The 17753-nt window shown below is 41.5% G+C and overlaps 1 protein-coding gene across 1 annotated transcript in view; it reads right to left on the bottom strand.

The window, feature by feature from the left end:
- Nucleotides 1-1867: 1867 nt before the first annotated feature.
- The window catches only part of ube2f (ubiquitin-conjugating enzyme E2F (putative)), a 61562-nt gene continuing 45676 nt past the window's right edge, over nt 1868-17753 (bottom strand). Inside the window, exon 10 of the mRNA XM_049594648.1 lies at nt 1868-5604. Coding sequence (XP_049450605.1) covers nt 5554-5604 — 51 coding nt within the window. The 3' untranslated portion in view covers nt 1868-5553. The remainder of the gene's footprint in view (nt 5605-17753) is intronic.

Raw genomic sequence — 17753 nt, 5'->3', positions numbered from 1 at the left:
TCTATTCTCAGTTTCACAGCAGCCGAAGATGATATTTTATCGCTATCAGAAACAGATACAACACACATTTGAATTCAAACTGCAAAACTGTCCTCTTTGACCAATCACACAGCTCCCAGGCTATGGCAGTGATAACTGCAGTCAATTTGCATGATAAATGGCCCATCATTCAAACCCATTAATGTCTTCCGTAATGTGGCTGGCAGGTGTGTCAACAGGAATTCTGTATGGACAAAATTTTTTTTGCTCCTCATTATTTTCTCACTTACTCCCCGGTACATTGAGGCTAGTTAGAGATGACTTGATTCCGTATGTATTTTGGCTCAGCAGGTAGGTGTGTTGTGACCGTGACATTCGAAGATTTACAGCATTCAGCTATCTCATTACCTGGCTATGTCTGACAGCTGTCACTGCACACACACGCTCAGAAGACATTCATATGTAAGTATAGCCAAAGGGCGAGTGTACAGGATGACTGTGTTTCCTCCAGCACTGGGCTGTGTGGGTGACTGGCAGATGTGTGCATTGTGTTCCTCAGCCGAGTCAAATGAGTGAGTGGCTGACAGTTGTTGAGTGGGGTTAAATAATGTGTGCTTGCATGTGGATGTACCTTTGGCCGGGGACCTGCCGGATCTGTGAGCTCATGTTTCATTTGCTCTGGCAGATGCATCTGGTCCCCCTCCACTTGGGGCAGATTCCCAGTTGGCCCAAGACATGCTGGGTCAATCACAACTGCTTATCTATCGGGCATGTTCGAGACAAAACTTACCAAGAGTTTAATAAACCAGCTCATCTTTGCACACTGGAGTCTTCTTACATTTTTCCATCACTCAGGTGTTATTGCTTTCACCACTCCCGGCCTAATTTGCTATGATTGGTCACCTACATTAGGCAGACCTAGTCAGTAGCCACTGAGCCCTAGTACCACACATCATATGTTGATAACCTGTTGGTAACACCCCTTGGAAACTGAAATGAGTTAAGACCTTCTAGACTAATTTGCATTTGCGCTTTGGTCTGGTGATGTCATGCTAGATGTACCCAACCCCTGGCTAAGTGTACCTTACTTCTAGGTCGGTGAAGAGCAGAGGGATAGACTGTCACTGTACTGCTACCAACAGCTTGCCAGCAACACAGGTATATTTAAATTATCTGTAAAATATACCAAATGTTAAAAATGTAGTGTAACAGAAACATGTGACCACTGAATGAATAAAACCCATGAAAATAACAATGGGACTTTGACAAAAAAAGTATCTCAAGGTCTACTTACTGCATTTCTTCTAGAGCTTTTAGCCACATCGCATAGCCTTCATCAGTGGACTGCTTTTGCTCAGATCTCAGGGGCTAGATGAAAAGTCCAGGGATCATCAAAGGCATTGGGATTCAACATCTGGTATTCATCCAGTTGTTATCCCTTGAGCCACACCACTGGCATGGCAAAAAACATACTGTTTAACTAAGATAAAAAAAAAAATCTCTTTACAAATCTGTAATTCTACTGTCCTAACTCCAGAGAGAAAAGAGACAGAATGCTGATAAGTGGATGTGTCAGGTGGTTTTAATCCGCTGCTGCATTCAGTGAATAAATCCACAAAGTCCACTTGCAGCAGGTGTCCTTCATCCTCCTTAATCCGCATCTTTAGGGACTGTTGGTCAAACAGGTTGAAGATGAGTCATTTGAAGCTATTTTCTGATATTATGTCAACCAAATGATGAACGGAGAAAAAAGATGGCACATCAAATGGTAATTAAAATTTATTTGTAGTTCTAAAATAGTTATATCTTACTGAAACTTTTATCTTGCAATGCTGATAGTCAACTGTTAGTGAAAGGGCCACATAATGAACCAAACAAGACGCATTAGTTTTATTTATATTCTCTTTAATATATCTTAAAAAATGGATATACAATCTGAGAAAGAAAAGTTGAGGATTTGAAGAAGAACAGGTTGTTAATCTTCTCCCCTGGCCCAAAGATGGAGTTAGCCCAAGCATCCTGGGAAAAAAAACAAACAAAAAACAACGCCATAACACTGCTAACTGCCAAACTAAAGGACATATGACAAGTCAGAGTATTAGTAAGGCTAGATTAAGTACAGCGTATTGGGCTGCCATATCCTGGAGGCAACTACTACCATGACACTTAATCGTCATGGCGATTACACAGGATGGCTTCATAGTAACAGGCAGTTACATTGGCCTTCACGGTTCAAGTGGACCAACACCATGCTGGAAAATACCACGGAACGCCCACGTTCACATTTACTTTAAATGGACCTGGTATCTGTCATATTCTCAGGTCCTTTATTTTAGCAGAAGCCAGTGTCGTCTGTCGTTCTGTTTACTTTCACTTAGAAAATGATGATTATTTGAGCTGTTAAACCCTGGGCCAGAAAAACAAAACTAAACCCAAACAAAAAACAAACAAAAAAAGAGGAGCAGGGGAACCAGAGCATGCTAACAGGTCACATCATTTCAACATGTCATACTTAAACTGCTCACACACATATGCTCACACACATATGCTCACACACACACACACACACACACACACACACACAGTCAACACGCACATAATTTCCATCTTTACACACAAACACACACGCACACACACCTCAGACATAAAATTTCAGTCTTCAACTACATGTCTGACATCCTTAGTAAATGCACCACTGGCAGATTACATAGACTTTGCCTCATGCAGATGTGTGAACACAAACACAAAGCTGAATGGAGTGAGAACAGTGTTGACGTTGAGAGATACAACTCAAACTGGAGGCACAATGCTAGCCAGGGCCGAGCAAAACACACACACACACACACGCACGCACATGCACACACACACACACGCACACTAACATACGCAGACCACACCCTCACTGGCTAACTGAGTGACAGCCTCTCTTTCTTTTTCACACACAAAATGAACATGCACGGCAGTGGAATAGCAGCACCTACACAACTTCACTAGCAAACTAACAAGCTGCCGAGTGAGCTAATAAGCATGCTAACAAGTGAGCTAATCCACCAGTAAGCATGCCAACTAGTGTGAGCAGCTTATTTCAGTCCTCTGAACCTGTCCTGTGTGCAAGAAGTGCAACACCTCCAGCGTTTTCATACGTGATGAAAGCAAGGAGTCCCTTGCACCAACTGAAAGCCACCCACTCATTAGCTGCCTAGCTAGCTAGTAAGATCACTCACTAGCGTGTTACCTGCTGCTAGCCCACCCTCTAGCTAGTTAGCTCGCCACCTAACTGCCTTTATGCAAACATATCCAGACAGTGAAAACATACAGGCCATACACACAAAGAGAAAGAGACAATGGAGTTCTTTCCTTCCAGAAAGACACACTGTGCATGTTAGCTTGGGAAATCTCCCACAGCAACCACAATGACAAGGTGTGTACCGTGCAGTCACAAAGTCTGGGGACAGTGAAATGGATTTTTTTTTCTGTAGCCTACTGCAGCACAATGACAATGATATGAAACAATAACTGAAGTTAAAGTGCTGACTTTTAGCCACAGGAGTGTTTTAAGGTGTTCACATCCATGATGGGTAAACAGTGTAGGACACTGACACTCAACTTACAGCCCTTGGGCCAAATCTGGCCCTCAAATGGGTGCCAGGTGGACCGCCAACCATTTTCTAATTCACACTGATAATAAATTGATTAAAAATTGGGATATTTTTTTTACTTTAAACGTAAGTAAGACACCAGACTGCATAAGAAAAGCATCAATATAGATATATATTTTTTTAAAGTGCACCTGCCACCAGAGGTCTGGGAGAATTGCCCACTGTCCTCAGATCCTAGAAAGACCCCTATGCACACCTAATCTATGCGGGGATGGTGTGACTGAATTTATTTGCCTCATTCGTTCATTTCATCTGAAAAATAACAGTAATTTTTGTTCATTAACTGGCCCCTGAGCTCCTCTCAGTTGCAAATTTGGCCCCCAGGCAAAGCAAGTTGAGTATCCCTGGTGTAGGATCTGTTATATGTAAGGATTTTTTATGACCAACACTGACATATTTCTGTTGGCTTGTTAGCAGCTGCTTTTTTACACCATCAAGTAGTTACAGAGTAACATTATTATTTATTTCGAGTCCTGTTTCTGGCCACCTGGTAAACATATGTGCAACATTAATTCTTGTTTAGCTGCTTTTGGTTTATTCCACTCCTGATGGAAATATCTAACTCTTTAGCTGCTAAATGCTCTGCTGTTTTCATCAGCTAGCTACAAACTGTCTCATCAGCTAGCTGCAAACTGTGACTGCCAGCTGTTTGGTCTGCTGCATGCAAAAACAACACAATTAAATAATGAAGTGAACCAAAACAGTTAAACTGTTGGCTGGACAGCAAAACGATGAACGAAAACTATTCTCTACAAAGCTGAGGGGAGCTGCAGATGATAAATCTCATCACGACTAGCTATAATTCCTACACCGTTTATCTCTCATGAAATTAAATTTGAATCAGTCCTTTAAACTTGTAGTCACTGTTTCATTTCAAACCTAGAGCGAGCACACACAAATGTCACTGTCACAGTACTTAATGACTGCACTGTAAGTATGAATGAACCTCTCCATCCTCATTGAAAACGTACATGTGGTCGACTGTGTGTCTGTGTGTGTGAAACAAGAGACAGATGGAGGAAAAACAAAAAAGGACAGTGAGGAGAGGAGGACCTGGAGCACAGAAGAGGTGACACTGAAAACAGTACAATACATTTGGCTGCGGTTTTAGTAGTCGTACTTTATCCCTCTGGAGCTGAAAACGCACAGAGGGTCTGGATCTAAGTGTGTGTGTGTGCACATGCAAGAAGAATGACAACAGAACGGGACAATGTGGTCATTCACATGCTGTCTAGTGGGGCTGGGGGCTTTCCAACTTGTGTGTGAGTAATAGACAAGTGTACGGTGTGTATGTTTACCTTTCACTACAGGATGTGACACTGTGTTTGTGTGTGTGGGTGTGTGTGTGTGTTTGTGAACTCACATGCATATTCTCGTTAGCGACACACACATAGCAGGCACTGGAACAGAGAACTGATAGCAACAGATATTCTTTCTCTTGATTCGTCAACATTTTAACAGCTGAACATGACTTCCTTCTATTTATTTATTTTTTTTGTGCCGGTGAATCATCACATCGAACCCTTTGCCGGTCGTTGCCATGGCTCAATTCCGACAGGCTCGGGGACAGCTCATGGAGGCTGCGTCACACAGTAACCTTGTCACAATGAACAGACATGGCGGTCATTGTAACACTCAATCGATTAGGATAATTAAAGCATATTTTTCTTTTGAATGCAAGTCTTTCTTTAAATGCATCATTTTTTTTTCTTTTTTAATTTCGTTCCTGCAATGTGGAGTTTATTGCAATCAGGTGAACAGCAGGGCATGGATGGGGCTGTGAAGGAGAGTGGTAAGAGTCAAAGAGTCAGCTGTTGATTCACACACGTGGGGGGACGTTGGCCAAGATAAGCAGAGGCAAGGTAGAGCAGTTTGGTTGGTTGGTGCAGGCTAATGCAGGTCGCCGATGCTTCTATCATCTGGCATAGTGCTTGATGTAATCTTGAACCTTATTCCGAAAATCCTCCTGGATTGGAGACAGGGAAAGGTAGAGAGAGTATGTGCGTTAGGGGGACAAGTCCGAACATTAAACATTTGTGAAGGACAAGCAGTTGTAAGAACATTAGGAGTGACAAACTAATGTGATCCTCCATGTGTAAAAGACAATAAATACAGAGCACATCAACATAGACTTAACCAAATATACTGTGTGGGGATGTCAACAGTTAACCATTAGCCAGGTAACCACTGTAAATTTTAGACTGTTTATGCATTTGGTTTATAGGTTCATTTGCACACACACATACTCCACTAATGGTTTGAGAGGGCGCAGCTGCAGCAGCACATTGATGCAACTTCTGGGAGGGGACTACCGTTTGCACGCTCTCGCTGATAGACGCAGAAACACACACAGTGTGTGCAGAAAAAATACACAACATTATTCAACATTAGATACTGACTGACCCTGTCAGCATGTCTGAAGATTTAAATAATGAAGCTAAGCTGCTATGTCTTGTGTGTAAATGTGCACAGCGTCTCACTTAATGGGGAGATGCACTTATCATTTCTGCTGCAATGGGATCACTGCAGCGGATATAACTGCAATCTGCACATTCCTAATACAATATACAATATGATATAAAGCTCACTTATTGGCTCCTCTGTGCTCCATGCATACTTAGGCACAATGAAAGGAGAGAAGTTAAATAAGCTCAAGTCTGACCCAAGCCTGGCCCAAAGTGACTCAGCTTGCCAGGGCTCGTCTGCCTTTCAGAGATCTGTACCACAACCCAGCACATAAGGAGGGAGAGGTGGAGAGTGAGTAGGACAGCACTCAGTAGGGAGATCTTTCCATCTGTGGCAACACAGTCTCTTTTCAGAGATGACCTTATCAAACTGCTGCAATAAACTTTAGCAAAGCCAACAGAAAATAAAAGACAAGACGTTAACAACATAAAAAATTCAAATTTTAGACCCTCTAAATGGATAGTGTGTAATATGTACTAAGCATTTGGATGGATAAATGAGACTTGTATTACAGTGCACTCTTTTCCGTGGAGGCATGGAAGAAAAACAAAGTTTGCTTCACAAATTCGAGGTAACATGGCTTGACTGATACACAAATGATCACTTTGTGGATGAAGTATGCCTTTAGAGTTGCTGTGAGCTGTAAATTCACCACTTCTAAGCAGAAGGACAAAGATAACATTATCTCAGAGCCTGACTTCAAAGCATCTCTTCCTCTGGGCAGCTGCGTCCGTCACACTCAGATTCACCCTGGCTCTGAGTCCACGGCTGCCTGTACTAGAGAGCAGCGCGAAAGCAAGGAGCGCTTACTGTGGAGCTAAATATGGGGACTGAAACATTCCCAGAAGTACACAGACTGACACACACAGAAAAAAACACATGACTGTTCAACTTGAAAAATTTCAGTTGATTAAGGGGTCCCCAACTGATGATTTGAATTTTTAAATTTCCAGGGGCAACCCTACAAGTTATACCAATTAGAGAGCGGATTTCACCATAAATGAAGTGCTTGTTCCAGACACTTAAAAACATCTTTATAAAAGCAGAAAGCTTTATACTCTCTGTAGCCATTTTAATTGTTAATTTTGAATGCCTGCATGTTTTTTCATATTATTTTTTTTACATTCACAACTGAATTTCAATCATTGAGAGGATATCTCATCTAGTGCAGACGCCTAGTGTAAAAGGGTAGAACCGCAATACTTATTTATGATGTCAGTCATTTGAAATTACTGCCCTTAGTCAAATCCCTTCTGGTCGTGTGTGCCCTCTCCACTCCTTTCCGTATTTTTCTCTCCTCTTAATCATATCCCTCCTGGTTGTGCTTGGCTTCTTTCCATCCCCTCCCACCACCCATCCCTCCATCCTGCAATCACCCCTCTGTCACTCCCTTGACCCATCCCTCCCAGTTACATCTCGCCTGATTGACCTCTGTGTGACTTCTCCTTCCTCTCCTGGCAGCCCTCTTTGTTACTTGGCTCTGTCCATCATTTCAGGCCTCTATGTCTTTCTCCATAACCACTTGGACTGTTCTGGGGACACTTTGTTTAACTGCTTGTGTCTACATCCTGTTCATATTTCAGTTAAAGTATTCTGTAATACATCAGGCAGAGTGCATTACAGTACGAGCACAATAGCATGGGTTTGATCAAAGAATGTAGACTTATTTATTTGAGCTGCAGCAGCTTTCCTCTCTAAAAAGATTTCCTATACAGGAAAGTGCATGGCTTAGCAAAACTGCACTGTAGCTCGACATATTGTGAATTACAGAAACTGTTGTAATTAGCTGCACAATATCTACAGCTAAGGGGACATTCTTCTCTGGGATTAATGATGATGCAGTCGGTATTGCTTCAGCAGCATCAATGTTCCCATAGTCATGTAAAAGATTGTATTATCTATGTCTTCCATGCAAAGACTGAAATAATTCATACTACATCTGAATGTGGGGTGGAACTGTAGCTGATCAGCAATGCAAGCACACTTTGTCCAATCAAGTATCTAATGAGAAACAAGACAGGTTTACTTTTTTGGTGTGTGATTGTAATTTGACTGAAGTCACTCAACTGAATTGTTTACTTGCTTCACGCATCTCAATTCACTTAAATCACTTCAGTAGAAATACATTTTAACATTTAAACAATTTATTTGTGACTATTTCATAGTGTGTAGCATGTGCTCTGGAAAGATATCATATTTACTGTAGTTTTATGCTTTGCACCCTCCTTCCTCAGCCCACATCTCCCTTCTTAACCCCTGTCTCTTGTCCTGTTGTTTTTTTTTTACTTGTTACTTGCATTCACTGATCCATCAGTGCAGGGGTCTGGGCCATTAAATGGTGTGTCCCGCTGTTCAACATGGAATGTCACATACAAGTGTCCCACAGTGACTTCAGCGCACTGATTTACGCCACTGCTACAGCGGTCAGTTAGTCACGCACGCACTACTGGGCCTTCTGTGGATGACCGAGAGGCAAAACATGAGATAAACCTCGAAGTCAGAGGGAAGAGCAAGAGAGATGGGAAAAAGAGGCACGATGTACGCGTGTGTATGTTTGTGTGGAAACACAGATGACAGACAGGAATGCTGAAAAGCTGCCAGCGACAAAATCTTCAGCAGTGATGACAGCAGTTTGCGTATCTGTCCACAGCAGGATGATGGATCGGTCTTACTGCAGCTGAGGGATCTCTTCCTCTAGGCCCTATTTTAATGCCACAAGTGCATCGGCCAGCACAAACTTGTGGGTTTTGGGTGCATGGACTTCCACATGCTCATGCTGTTTTGGTTTATTCTGGTGCAGCATTGTGTAAAAAGGCAAGGCTTAACAAATGAAGAAACAACTTGTTATGAAAATAGCGTTAAATTAGACTCTAATAATCTGATCTGATGCAGTTTGAGGTCAGTGATTCAAATAATTCAGTAATGTTTTTTAGCTTTGAGCTCAGGGGCAAGGCGTATAATCCAAGCTGCAAGGTGGCAAGGTAAAAGTCAAATACTGTGAAACATTTCACATTACAACCCTCAAAGTAATGAACAGATAACCGAAAATGGATTGCACCATGGCAACGCTATTCTTTTTCTGCTGAACTGCTTGAATTAGAAAGTAAAGAACCATGCCCTAATTGAACCCAGCGTTTTCAAAGAGCCCCATAGCACAATCTCTTTACATCACTTGAACTAGAAATAGATTAAGAGTCTACAGCCATGCTAGCAGCAGCATGCTAATGTGCCTACAATTACAAAGGTGTTAAAAGCTGCCATTTGCTAATTAGCAACAAGCCATCGAGGAACAGCACCAGGCTTTGAAGACCATTTTACACAGCAGCCCAACTGTGGATCCGTCACAGGATGCCATTGGGCAACATCAAATGAAGAGCAACATGATTAAATTTTTTTTTTATCCCCATTCAAGTTAGTGGAAAGCTAAACCTGAACCTGTGCTCAGCTGGTGAAAGTCTATAGTATGCTTGCTTTGTGGGACCAACAATGCAGGAGATGTGGGTCATTTTTTTAACTGTTTTAGCTTCATGCGCCATTGAGCCATCAAAATCCTCTCTGTAAAGACTGAGCTGAGCACCATTATAATGATTAATGCAATGCTCAATGGAGAGATCAATGTCAATGTGCATGACAAAACTGTCAGAAATAGACTCCATGAGGCTGGCATGAGGGCCAGACGTCCTTTAGGGGGACCCGTGCTCATAACTCAGCACCATTGAGCTGCATGGTGCTGGGAACACCATAAGTGGCAGGTCCACCACTGGTGCCCTGTTCTCTTCACAGATGAGAGCAGGTTCACACTGAGCACATGTGACAGGTGTGAAGAGTCTGGAGATGCCGTGGTGAACGTTATGCTGCCTGTAACATCATCCTGCATGACCGGTTTGGCAGTGGGTCAGTGATGGTCTGGGGAGGTACATCCTTGGAGGGTCGCACAGACCTTTATGTCATAGCCAACAGTACCCTGACTGCTGTTAGGTACCTGTATGAAACCCTCAGAGTGATTGTCAGACCCTAGGTTCTTCCTGGTGCAGGACAATGCCAGGCCTCATGTGACCAGAGTGTGCAGGCAGTTCCTGGATAACAAAGGCATTGATGCCATTGACTGGCTCTCTCATTCCCCTGACCTCAATCCAATTCAGCATTTATGGGACATTATGTATTGGTGTATCTGACACTGCCAAGTATCGCCACAGACTGTCCAGGAGCTCACTGATGCCCTGATCCAGGTCTGGGAGGATGTCCCACAGGACACCATCCACCAACTCATCAGGAGCACACCCAGATGTTGTTAAGCAGAAACATGGTATCCCTCAGTTAAATACCACATTTTGTCCATCTGTCTATCTCAAGTTGGGATATTGGTCTGTCTATCACTGCTCATCCACCTGCCTGTCTTTCTAGCATCCTTTGTCCTCCCAGCTGTCCCTCATGAGCTTCTGTAAACATTTGTGGGAAAATACACAGTGAACAAAGACTTAAATAGACCCCTGTACACACAGCGTGCCACAGTGTGCCATTTAGTGGAGAAAAAGGGGGAATAGAAGGTTTGCAGTGTGCACTGATAAAAGAGAGAAAGTGAAGTTAAAAAAACACAGCAGGGGTGTCTTGTGAAATGTGAAGCTTAGGCTTGCCCCAATTAGGCCACCTCACATCGACTTGAAGGGTAGAGAAAACAAACTGTCAGACCGATGGACAGAGAACACACAGAATTTAGTTTAAAACTGGGTTTACTCAAGCCCCAGTTAAGATGCCCAACACAGAAATGAATCTTAGGCCAAATACAATTATTGATGGATGAAATAAATACTGTTTTTAAAAATTTCTACTGGATTGACATATCACACAATTTGAAGGATGAGTGTGAAAAACCCTATTAATGACATCTCACACAGATTCACAAGAAACACTGACATAACTTTACCTCAGACTTTTTTTTTTTACTTTGTCCCCCCCCTCTGTCTCTCTCTCTTGCAGCAGAAAACTGGCTGAGACTGCAAATTACTTTGGCGATCATTAGCTTGAAGACTGCAAGCAAAATCTGCAGTCGATTAAAAACTTTGTTAGGCAACAGCTTACTTTTTTTGGCTCTATTTCACCCGCGGAAGGCAATTAACTCTCCTCTCCTCCAGCGATCTGTGCAGGTACTCAAAATATGCACCACCATCTGAGGGAAGGGGATGCAAATTAAACCCTGTGGGCGCAAACGGTTACTTTAAAATCTGCTAAAAATTGATAACTAAGCAACGGAAAACCCCTGGATGAATTAGGTAAACAGAATGCAAGGGGAAAGATGAAGGGGAGAGGAGAGGTTTGAACAGGGAAAGGAAGAAAGGGAATAGAGATGACAAGGGATGTGGGGCCATGAGGACACTCAACAGCCCTGGGTGTTTTCACACTTGGGCTGTTTTTTTTTTTTTGTTGTTTTTGGGGTTTTTTTGAGAATTCTGTAAGTTTAGCAAATGTGTCAAAGCCCCAGCACATCTGGGTGCAGTCCAGAAAAGTGTTTTTACCTGGTGCGGATTTCTTGTGAGTGAACTCCAGTGTGGTCCACTGGGGTCTGCAGCAGGCAGAACAGCTTTTCACTCCACACTACTCCACAAAGTTGAATAATGTGATTGGTAGAGCATGTCACATTATGGCTTTCTTTTCATCACATCCAGCACTAGTGATAAAAAAACTAAAAAGCTTGTTAAGTGAAGGATTCATGGCAAATTTGTTGAGATTATCCAGACCAAACACTTAGGAACTGTGTTTGTTAACAGACTTAGATTTAAGCCAAATACAGATGGCTCTGAGAAAAAAGGTCCAACTGTGTCTAAACTGTTACACAAACTTAACTATATAGCTCTTTTATTGAGAGTATTTGAAACTTTTCATTTATTTGGTGATTTACAACCTATAATTAAGATGAAGAAGACATCCATCCCGAAACACCTCTTCCTCAAAGCGGCTGTCCCACGAGTAGAGAGAGCTACAGACACAGTGGAGCAAAGCTCGTGACATCACACAGCCCAGAGGTAAGGGAAAGGCTAGTATGCTATTTACAGAGATAACATGGGCGATCTGAACCGGTCAGTGGCGGAAAAAAAGCACTTTTAATGTGCAAACTTATACGGGACGCATTTGCCCCCGTTACCGTATTAGCTCGTTTCGCGGCTCCCGGCCGCATCCGCCTCCCTCAATACTGAACCAATTTTAGAACGAGTGGTACCCATGAATCGTACACACACATACACATGGGGAAATAGGGCCCAGGTTGAAAAATACCGAAGATATCCTTTAAGTCATTTGTAATGTATTTTTTTTATTTCCTGTATACATAGCAAGTAAAGGACTTTTAGTTTATTAATATGTATGGAAGTATTTTGAACTGAAAAACATATGATCTGCAGGTAAAACTGTACATAAAACTTCTCATGTTTATTTAAACTTGATGATTTAAAGGGGAGCACCACCTTGATTAAGAATTCCAAAGTTATTCCCATGGACTAGGAAACTTAAGTCAATATAAGTGAACATGAGCTCCTCCTCCTCTCAAAGCCAGAAACCAGAGAAGTAAGTCTCAAACTTGTGATGTCATCAGATATTAAGTCTGGAGCTGCTCCACAGATACTGGATGGGAGACTGATTTTATCGATCCACAGTATGTTTGCTTTTCTTTTTGTACCCAAATGAGTTTATGTGCCCATATACATTCCCATGGGTGCTCTGAGTGTCATCTGTAACATCATTCCCAATTCAATGTCTATGGAGCAGCTCCAGACTTAACACTAGATAACATCACAAATAAGAGTTTTAGGATTTTGGAGGGAGCTGTTTTTTTTTTTTTTTCTTAATATTTTTGGACTGTCCTAGACCATAAAAATAACATATATGGGTTTTGAAAACGGGCATAGTTTCCCTTTAAGATATCCTTAAGTTTTATAATGTTGCATAATGAATCCACATAATCTTTGGAGGTATCTGCTGAACAATTCTAGGACTCTCTAGCATCTTGTGACACTTAGGGTACTCTTTAATACTGTACTGTTGTGCAAATAATGACGTACAAAACATATCTCTCAAGAGATGTTAGTGACAAAGCCTGATGCATTATATTTCATCTTTCAACAGCCATATAAGCAACTGTATGAAAGGAACTGAGATATCATCAGATAATAGCACTGCTGAGATGAAATCACAGGCATGAGCCTGAAGGAACAAGATAATTACTGTGACGCACAACCTTCAACAGCAGGGATTCACTGACTATCTCGAGCACACTTCAGCAATGTGGATGCTTGCTGAACCAGAGCCTTGACGAAAGGTCTGTCTTTGAGTTAAATATATAACAGCGAGCTGGAGAAAGAATGGGAGGGAGTTGTGACAGGAAGTTCAGATGTGCCTCACCTTCCTTCTTAATCTGCATTGCTCCCTGCCATAATTTGCATCGGCAATACCATGTCCCCGGTCTTTCCAGGAAATCAACTTGTTTGAATCATCCTTCACCTCATCAAGAGTTGGTGAGTGTATTTTGGCACAGCCCAGATTTTGGCTCTCTACTTTTCTTTTCAAATGACAGGTTTTCTGTGTGACAGCAAGTTGAGACAAATAATATTTAATAAATCAATAAAGAACAGAATATTTCATCAACTTCTACTTTGCCAGCTAAGTCAGCAGCTCCATCAACAACCCTAAAGTTGGGCAGCTGCTATCACACTCACAAAACTGAGCTCGACAGCAGCGGAGAGCAGAGCTACCAGGCTGTCTTCTGTATGCGACTGTTGGCCTCACAGTGTTGCATTCGCTGCCTCGCTGCCACTTTGACACTAAACTGACAGAACAGCTACACTCCATAATGAGGTGGCTGCAGCTACATTTGACTATACTATGTTGACCTTGCATGATAAGACATTAATGATCAATTATTTTGTCATTTTTCTGTTACATTTTTGCAATGACACCAAAATGCATATATAATACTGAAGGACTCGAACATCATCCATGCCCTAGCACACACTTGCCCTGATTGGCATCTCATCATTATCATTCTCTTGCTTATTACAACAAACTACGTACAAACCTGGATGTACTACCGTAATACACATGCAGCTATATTTAGAGGCATTTCATTACGTCTTTTACAACAACATCTACTTAAACCCAACTGATATAAAGAATTCACCATGACTATAACAGTGTGCTCAAAATGATCAGGCTACAAATGGTTAAAAGTGAAAAACAAGAAAATAAAACACTGGTAATCAGTGAACCCTGTTGTTTCGGCTTTTAACCAGGATCTCATGCGACTCAGGAACAACCTTTACGTCTGTTTTCCTTTGGTACTCTAATGAGACCCTACAGGGCCACAGCGTTCCCTGCTCAGGTCAGACAGCTAATCCCGGGGACAGAAGCTAGATCAGGCTGCAGTAAACGGTGTGCATGTATGTGTGTGCTTGACATGATTAAGTATTGATTGAAGAGGCTAAGCCACTTGAGATACCTGAAGAAGCCACAGCATGAACAGATCAGTGAGAGACAGAGAGAAAGAAAAGTGGGTGCTTGCACTGATGAGTACTAATCAATGTAGACGTAGAGAATTTAAGGCAACAATGGGATGCGCGAACCCTGGAGCTCAACCAGTCACACATCCTCCACTGTGTCTGTAAGTCTGTGCTTTACAAGGAATCAATATCACATTACAGAATACTGAGAAATCTCTAGCAATATGTTCCAGATACACTGGCAGACTTCTGAACTCTTCTGTTTTCTGGTGATCCAGCTTTTTGCCATTTTTATAAACAACTGACATTTAAATAATGACTGGTGTTCATACTGGTGGGTGGTGTATTAAAGGTAAGCTTATTCACTTTGGTTCACAAGGTTCAAAAATGTTCCCATCTCAGCTGTCTATATAACTAAATCTATCCTGGTAGATTTACTATAAGACATCATATATGATCTGATTTATTTCCTTCCTTTTGAAACATTTTAAGGGCTCAGTTTTCCTATTTCCTCTTCAGTAACACAAGCAGTATATACTTTAATGGGTTGCTGATAACTGATGCAATATGTTTCCAGTTTATTTGGTACATCTGTACAACCTAATGCAGTCCAGTACCATGGGCCCTTTATTCAATCTCTTCTTTGTAAAGTTAAACATGTTACGTTTTTGGTAGTGACAGCATGAGAAGTGTTGATTCAACTTTATGGTATTTTTGAGGCCATTATTAGTAGTGAGATTGCCTAGGACCTTGGTGCTTTTTCTAATCCCCTGCTCCCTAATGTATGTAGTTCTTAGCAATGTCTACCTTGCTGCTGTGGGTAAAAAAAAAGTTGTATTGTCCCTGCACATGCAGAATCTCTGGAGCTATTCAACACTCGTGCTTGGACATCCTATTTTAATTTACCCTATGGGCCCAAACAACACATAATGCGTCCAAATTCACACCTGTTCTTCTCTATGGATTTTCTCCGCAAACCGTTCTTCATAACAATGTTTTCACAGTGAAAAAAAATGATAAAGTTACACTAAAATTATGTATAACAAAGCTTTCATACAGCTTTGCACACACATTACTCTTGGATGGATTACTCGCAAATGCAGTGCTGTCATCCCATCACGCTATAAATACAGATCAAATGTCTACAAAATAAAAACCTGACAAATTTCTTTACAATCCATTATACAGATCTTGTCACTTCATATAGTGAGGAATAATATTTTTACTATTTTTCTATTATCTTAGATAATCTTAGAGCACAGAGAAGCAGTCAGAGCTACAGGCTACAGTGAGGCTAAAAACAGAGTTCATATGATGTTTTTCGAAACAACTTTATGTCGCGGATGCAGCAAACTTGGATCACTATGGATGAGCAGTATGGAGATACTTTGTGGATTCAATTTTGTGTTCTTGGACGTTAGTCTGGGGCGCCGTCTACCATTAGGTATGCTAGCCGCTCCACCCACCGATCTCCGCAAGGGATGTGAGCACTCTAAAATTTCACCAGGGCCTCCGTCGGCATATGGGTGAGTAGATAATGGCTGAATTTTCATTTTTGGGTGCACTATCCCTTTAACGTCTTCTGTTTTCCAGTATCCTTCTGAAACCATGTTACCACCATTCAATATTCATTTGAATTTTTTGCAACTGTTTGCACTGTTAATTGTGAACATACTACACACTCAAAACCTGCTTAATATGTAACTATGGAACTGGGACACAGCAAACGTTTACATCCAAAGGGAAAACACAGGCAACCTATGTCAAATGCTTTGGACTTAACGTTTCTAGTCTGCTGAGGCAAATGTTAAAATCCGAATCACACTTGCCTTGTTCAAACATTATTTGTCAATATCAATCAATATGAATATCTTTCACACATTGCACTTATGCTATAGAGAAGCCTAATTTGTATTTATAGATTAAATGCCCCTCTAGGGGGTTTCAAATTGTCATAGGTGTCACATTTCACAGCTCAGTATTCATCAGTGGTCTTCATCAAGCTTCAAACAAATAAGTACTGAGGGAGTCACACAGACAAAGAGGGTACTCTGAAACAATCCCTGGTCAGTCAGAGGATGTTCTCTGACTTTAGCCAATCAGTCTGCAATGTCAGTTAATTAGTCAGGACATTCATGCATATGGAAAATCAGCAAATGCTGGGACTGCAGACTCTTCCACCCGATTAGCCTATTCTATTTAATTTTTTCCTTACTAACTGTGATAGTAATACAGGTGTTTGTAATACAGGTGTGAGTGGGTTTTTGTGTGTGCGTGTGTACACACAAAAACCCACTCACTCCCAACAATGGTACAATACATCACACACACACACACACACACACACACACACACACACACACACACACACACACACATTAAATTGCCCATGAGGATGGTTCCTTTCAGCCACTTTAACCAGCAAATGTAGTCAGAGAGCAGGAAGAGTTCCACTTCAAAAAACCTCAATACACACAAACACACACATCCACATCCACATTCATACATGCGTGCTGACACACACACTCCCACGGCTTCACCCACTCGCTGCCGAAGTTGATTACAGCAGGCTGTGACTCAGTGGGCGTGGGTCATGGATGGATGGCTTTGTGTTTTCAGTTGTTGTGACTCCAGAGAACCATAACAGCACAGTGAAGCAGCACCAAAACGTAAACTAAAGATAATGCTAATTGCTTTCACAACATGCCCTCCTTTAATCTGCGAGATGATTACATTTTGTAAAGTGAAAATGAAGTAGTATCGATTAGACCCCCCATTAGGTATGAAGAAGATTCAGGCTTGGTATTTTGGGGTATAACACTTTTAAATCCATTCATAAGGAATTATATGGATACTAAATGAGTGAAATATTACTAACCAATAAAGACATTCATTTTTTAACAATTCTGCTCTTCCATCCTGCAAATCAAATCACTTTTTTCGTCATACCTGACAGACCATCGATTTATACTTAGGAATAATCCTTCATTATCGAGTGCTCCACCCAACAGCCTGTTTCATCAGGAATTATATCCCATTTAGGAAGTAAAGAGAGGATTTGATGAGACCTTTGATTGGCTGAAAAAGGTCCTCAAACATCCCACCAGCAGTTCTAAAGATCCAGATTGTTAAGAAACACTTGCAGTGCTTTGCAGAATATTCC

This window comes from Epinephelus fuscoguttatus, linkage group LG13, assembly GCF_011397635.1.
Source record: "Epinephelus fuscoguttatus linkage group LG13, E.fuscoguttatus.final_Chr_v1".
NCBI classification, from domain to species: Eukaryota; Metazoa; Chordata; class Actinopteri; order Perciformes; family Serranidae; genus Epinephelus; species Epinephelus fuscoguttatus.
Note: the sequence above shows the minus strand (reverse complement) of the source record. Positions and strands in the feature narration are given on the sequence as shown.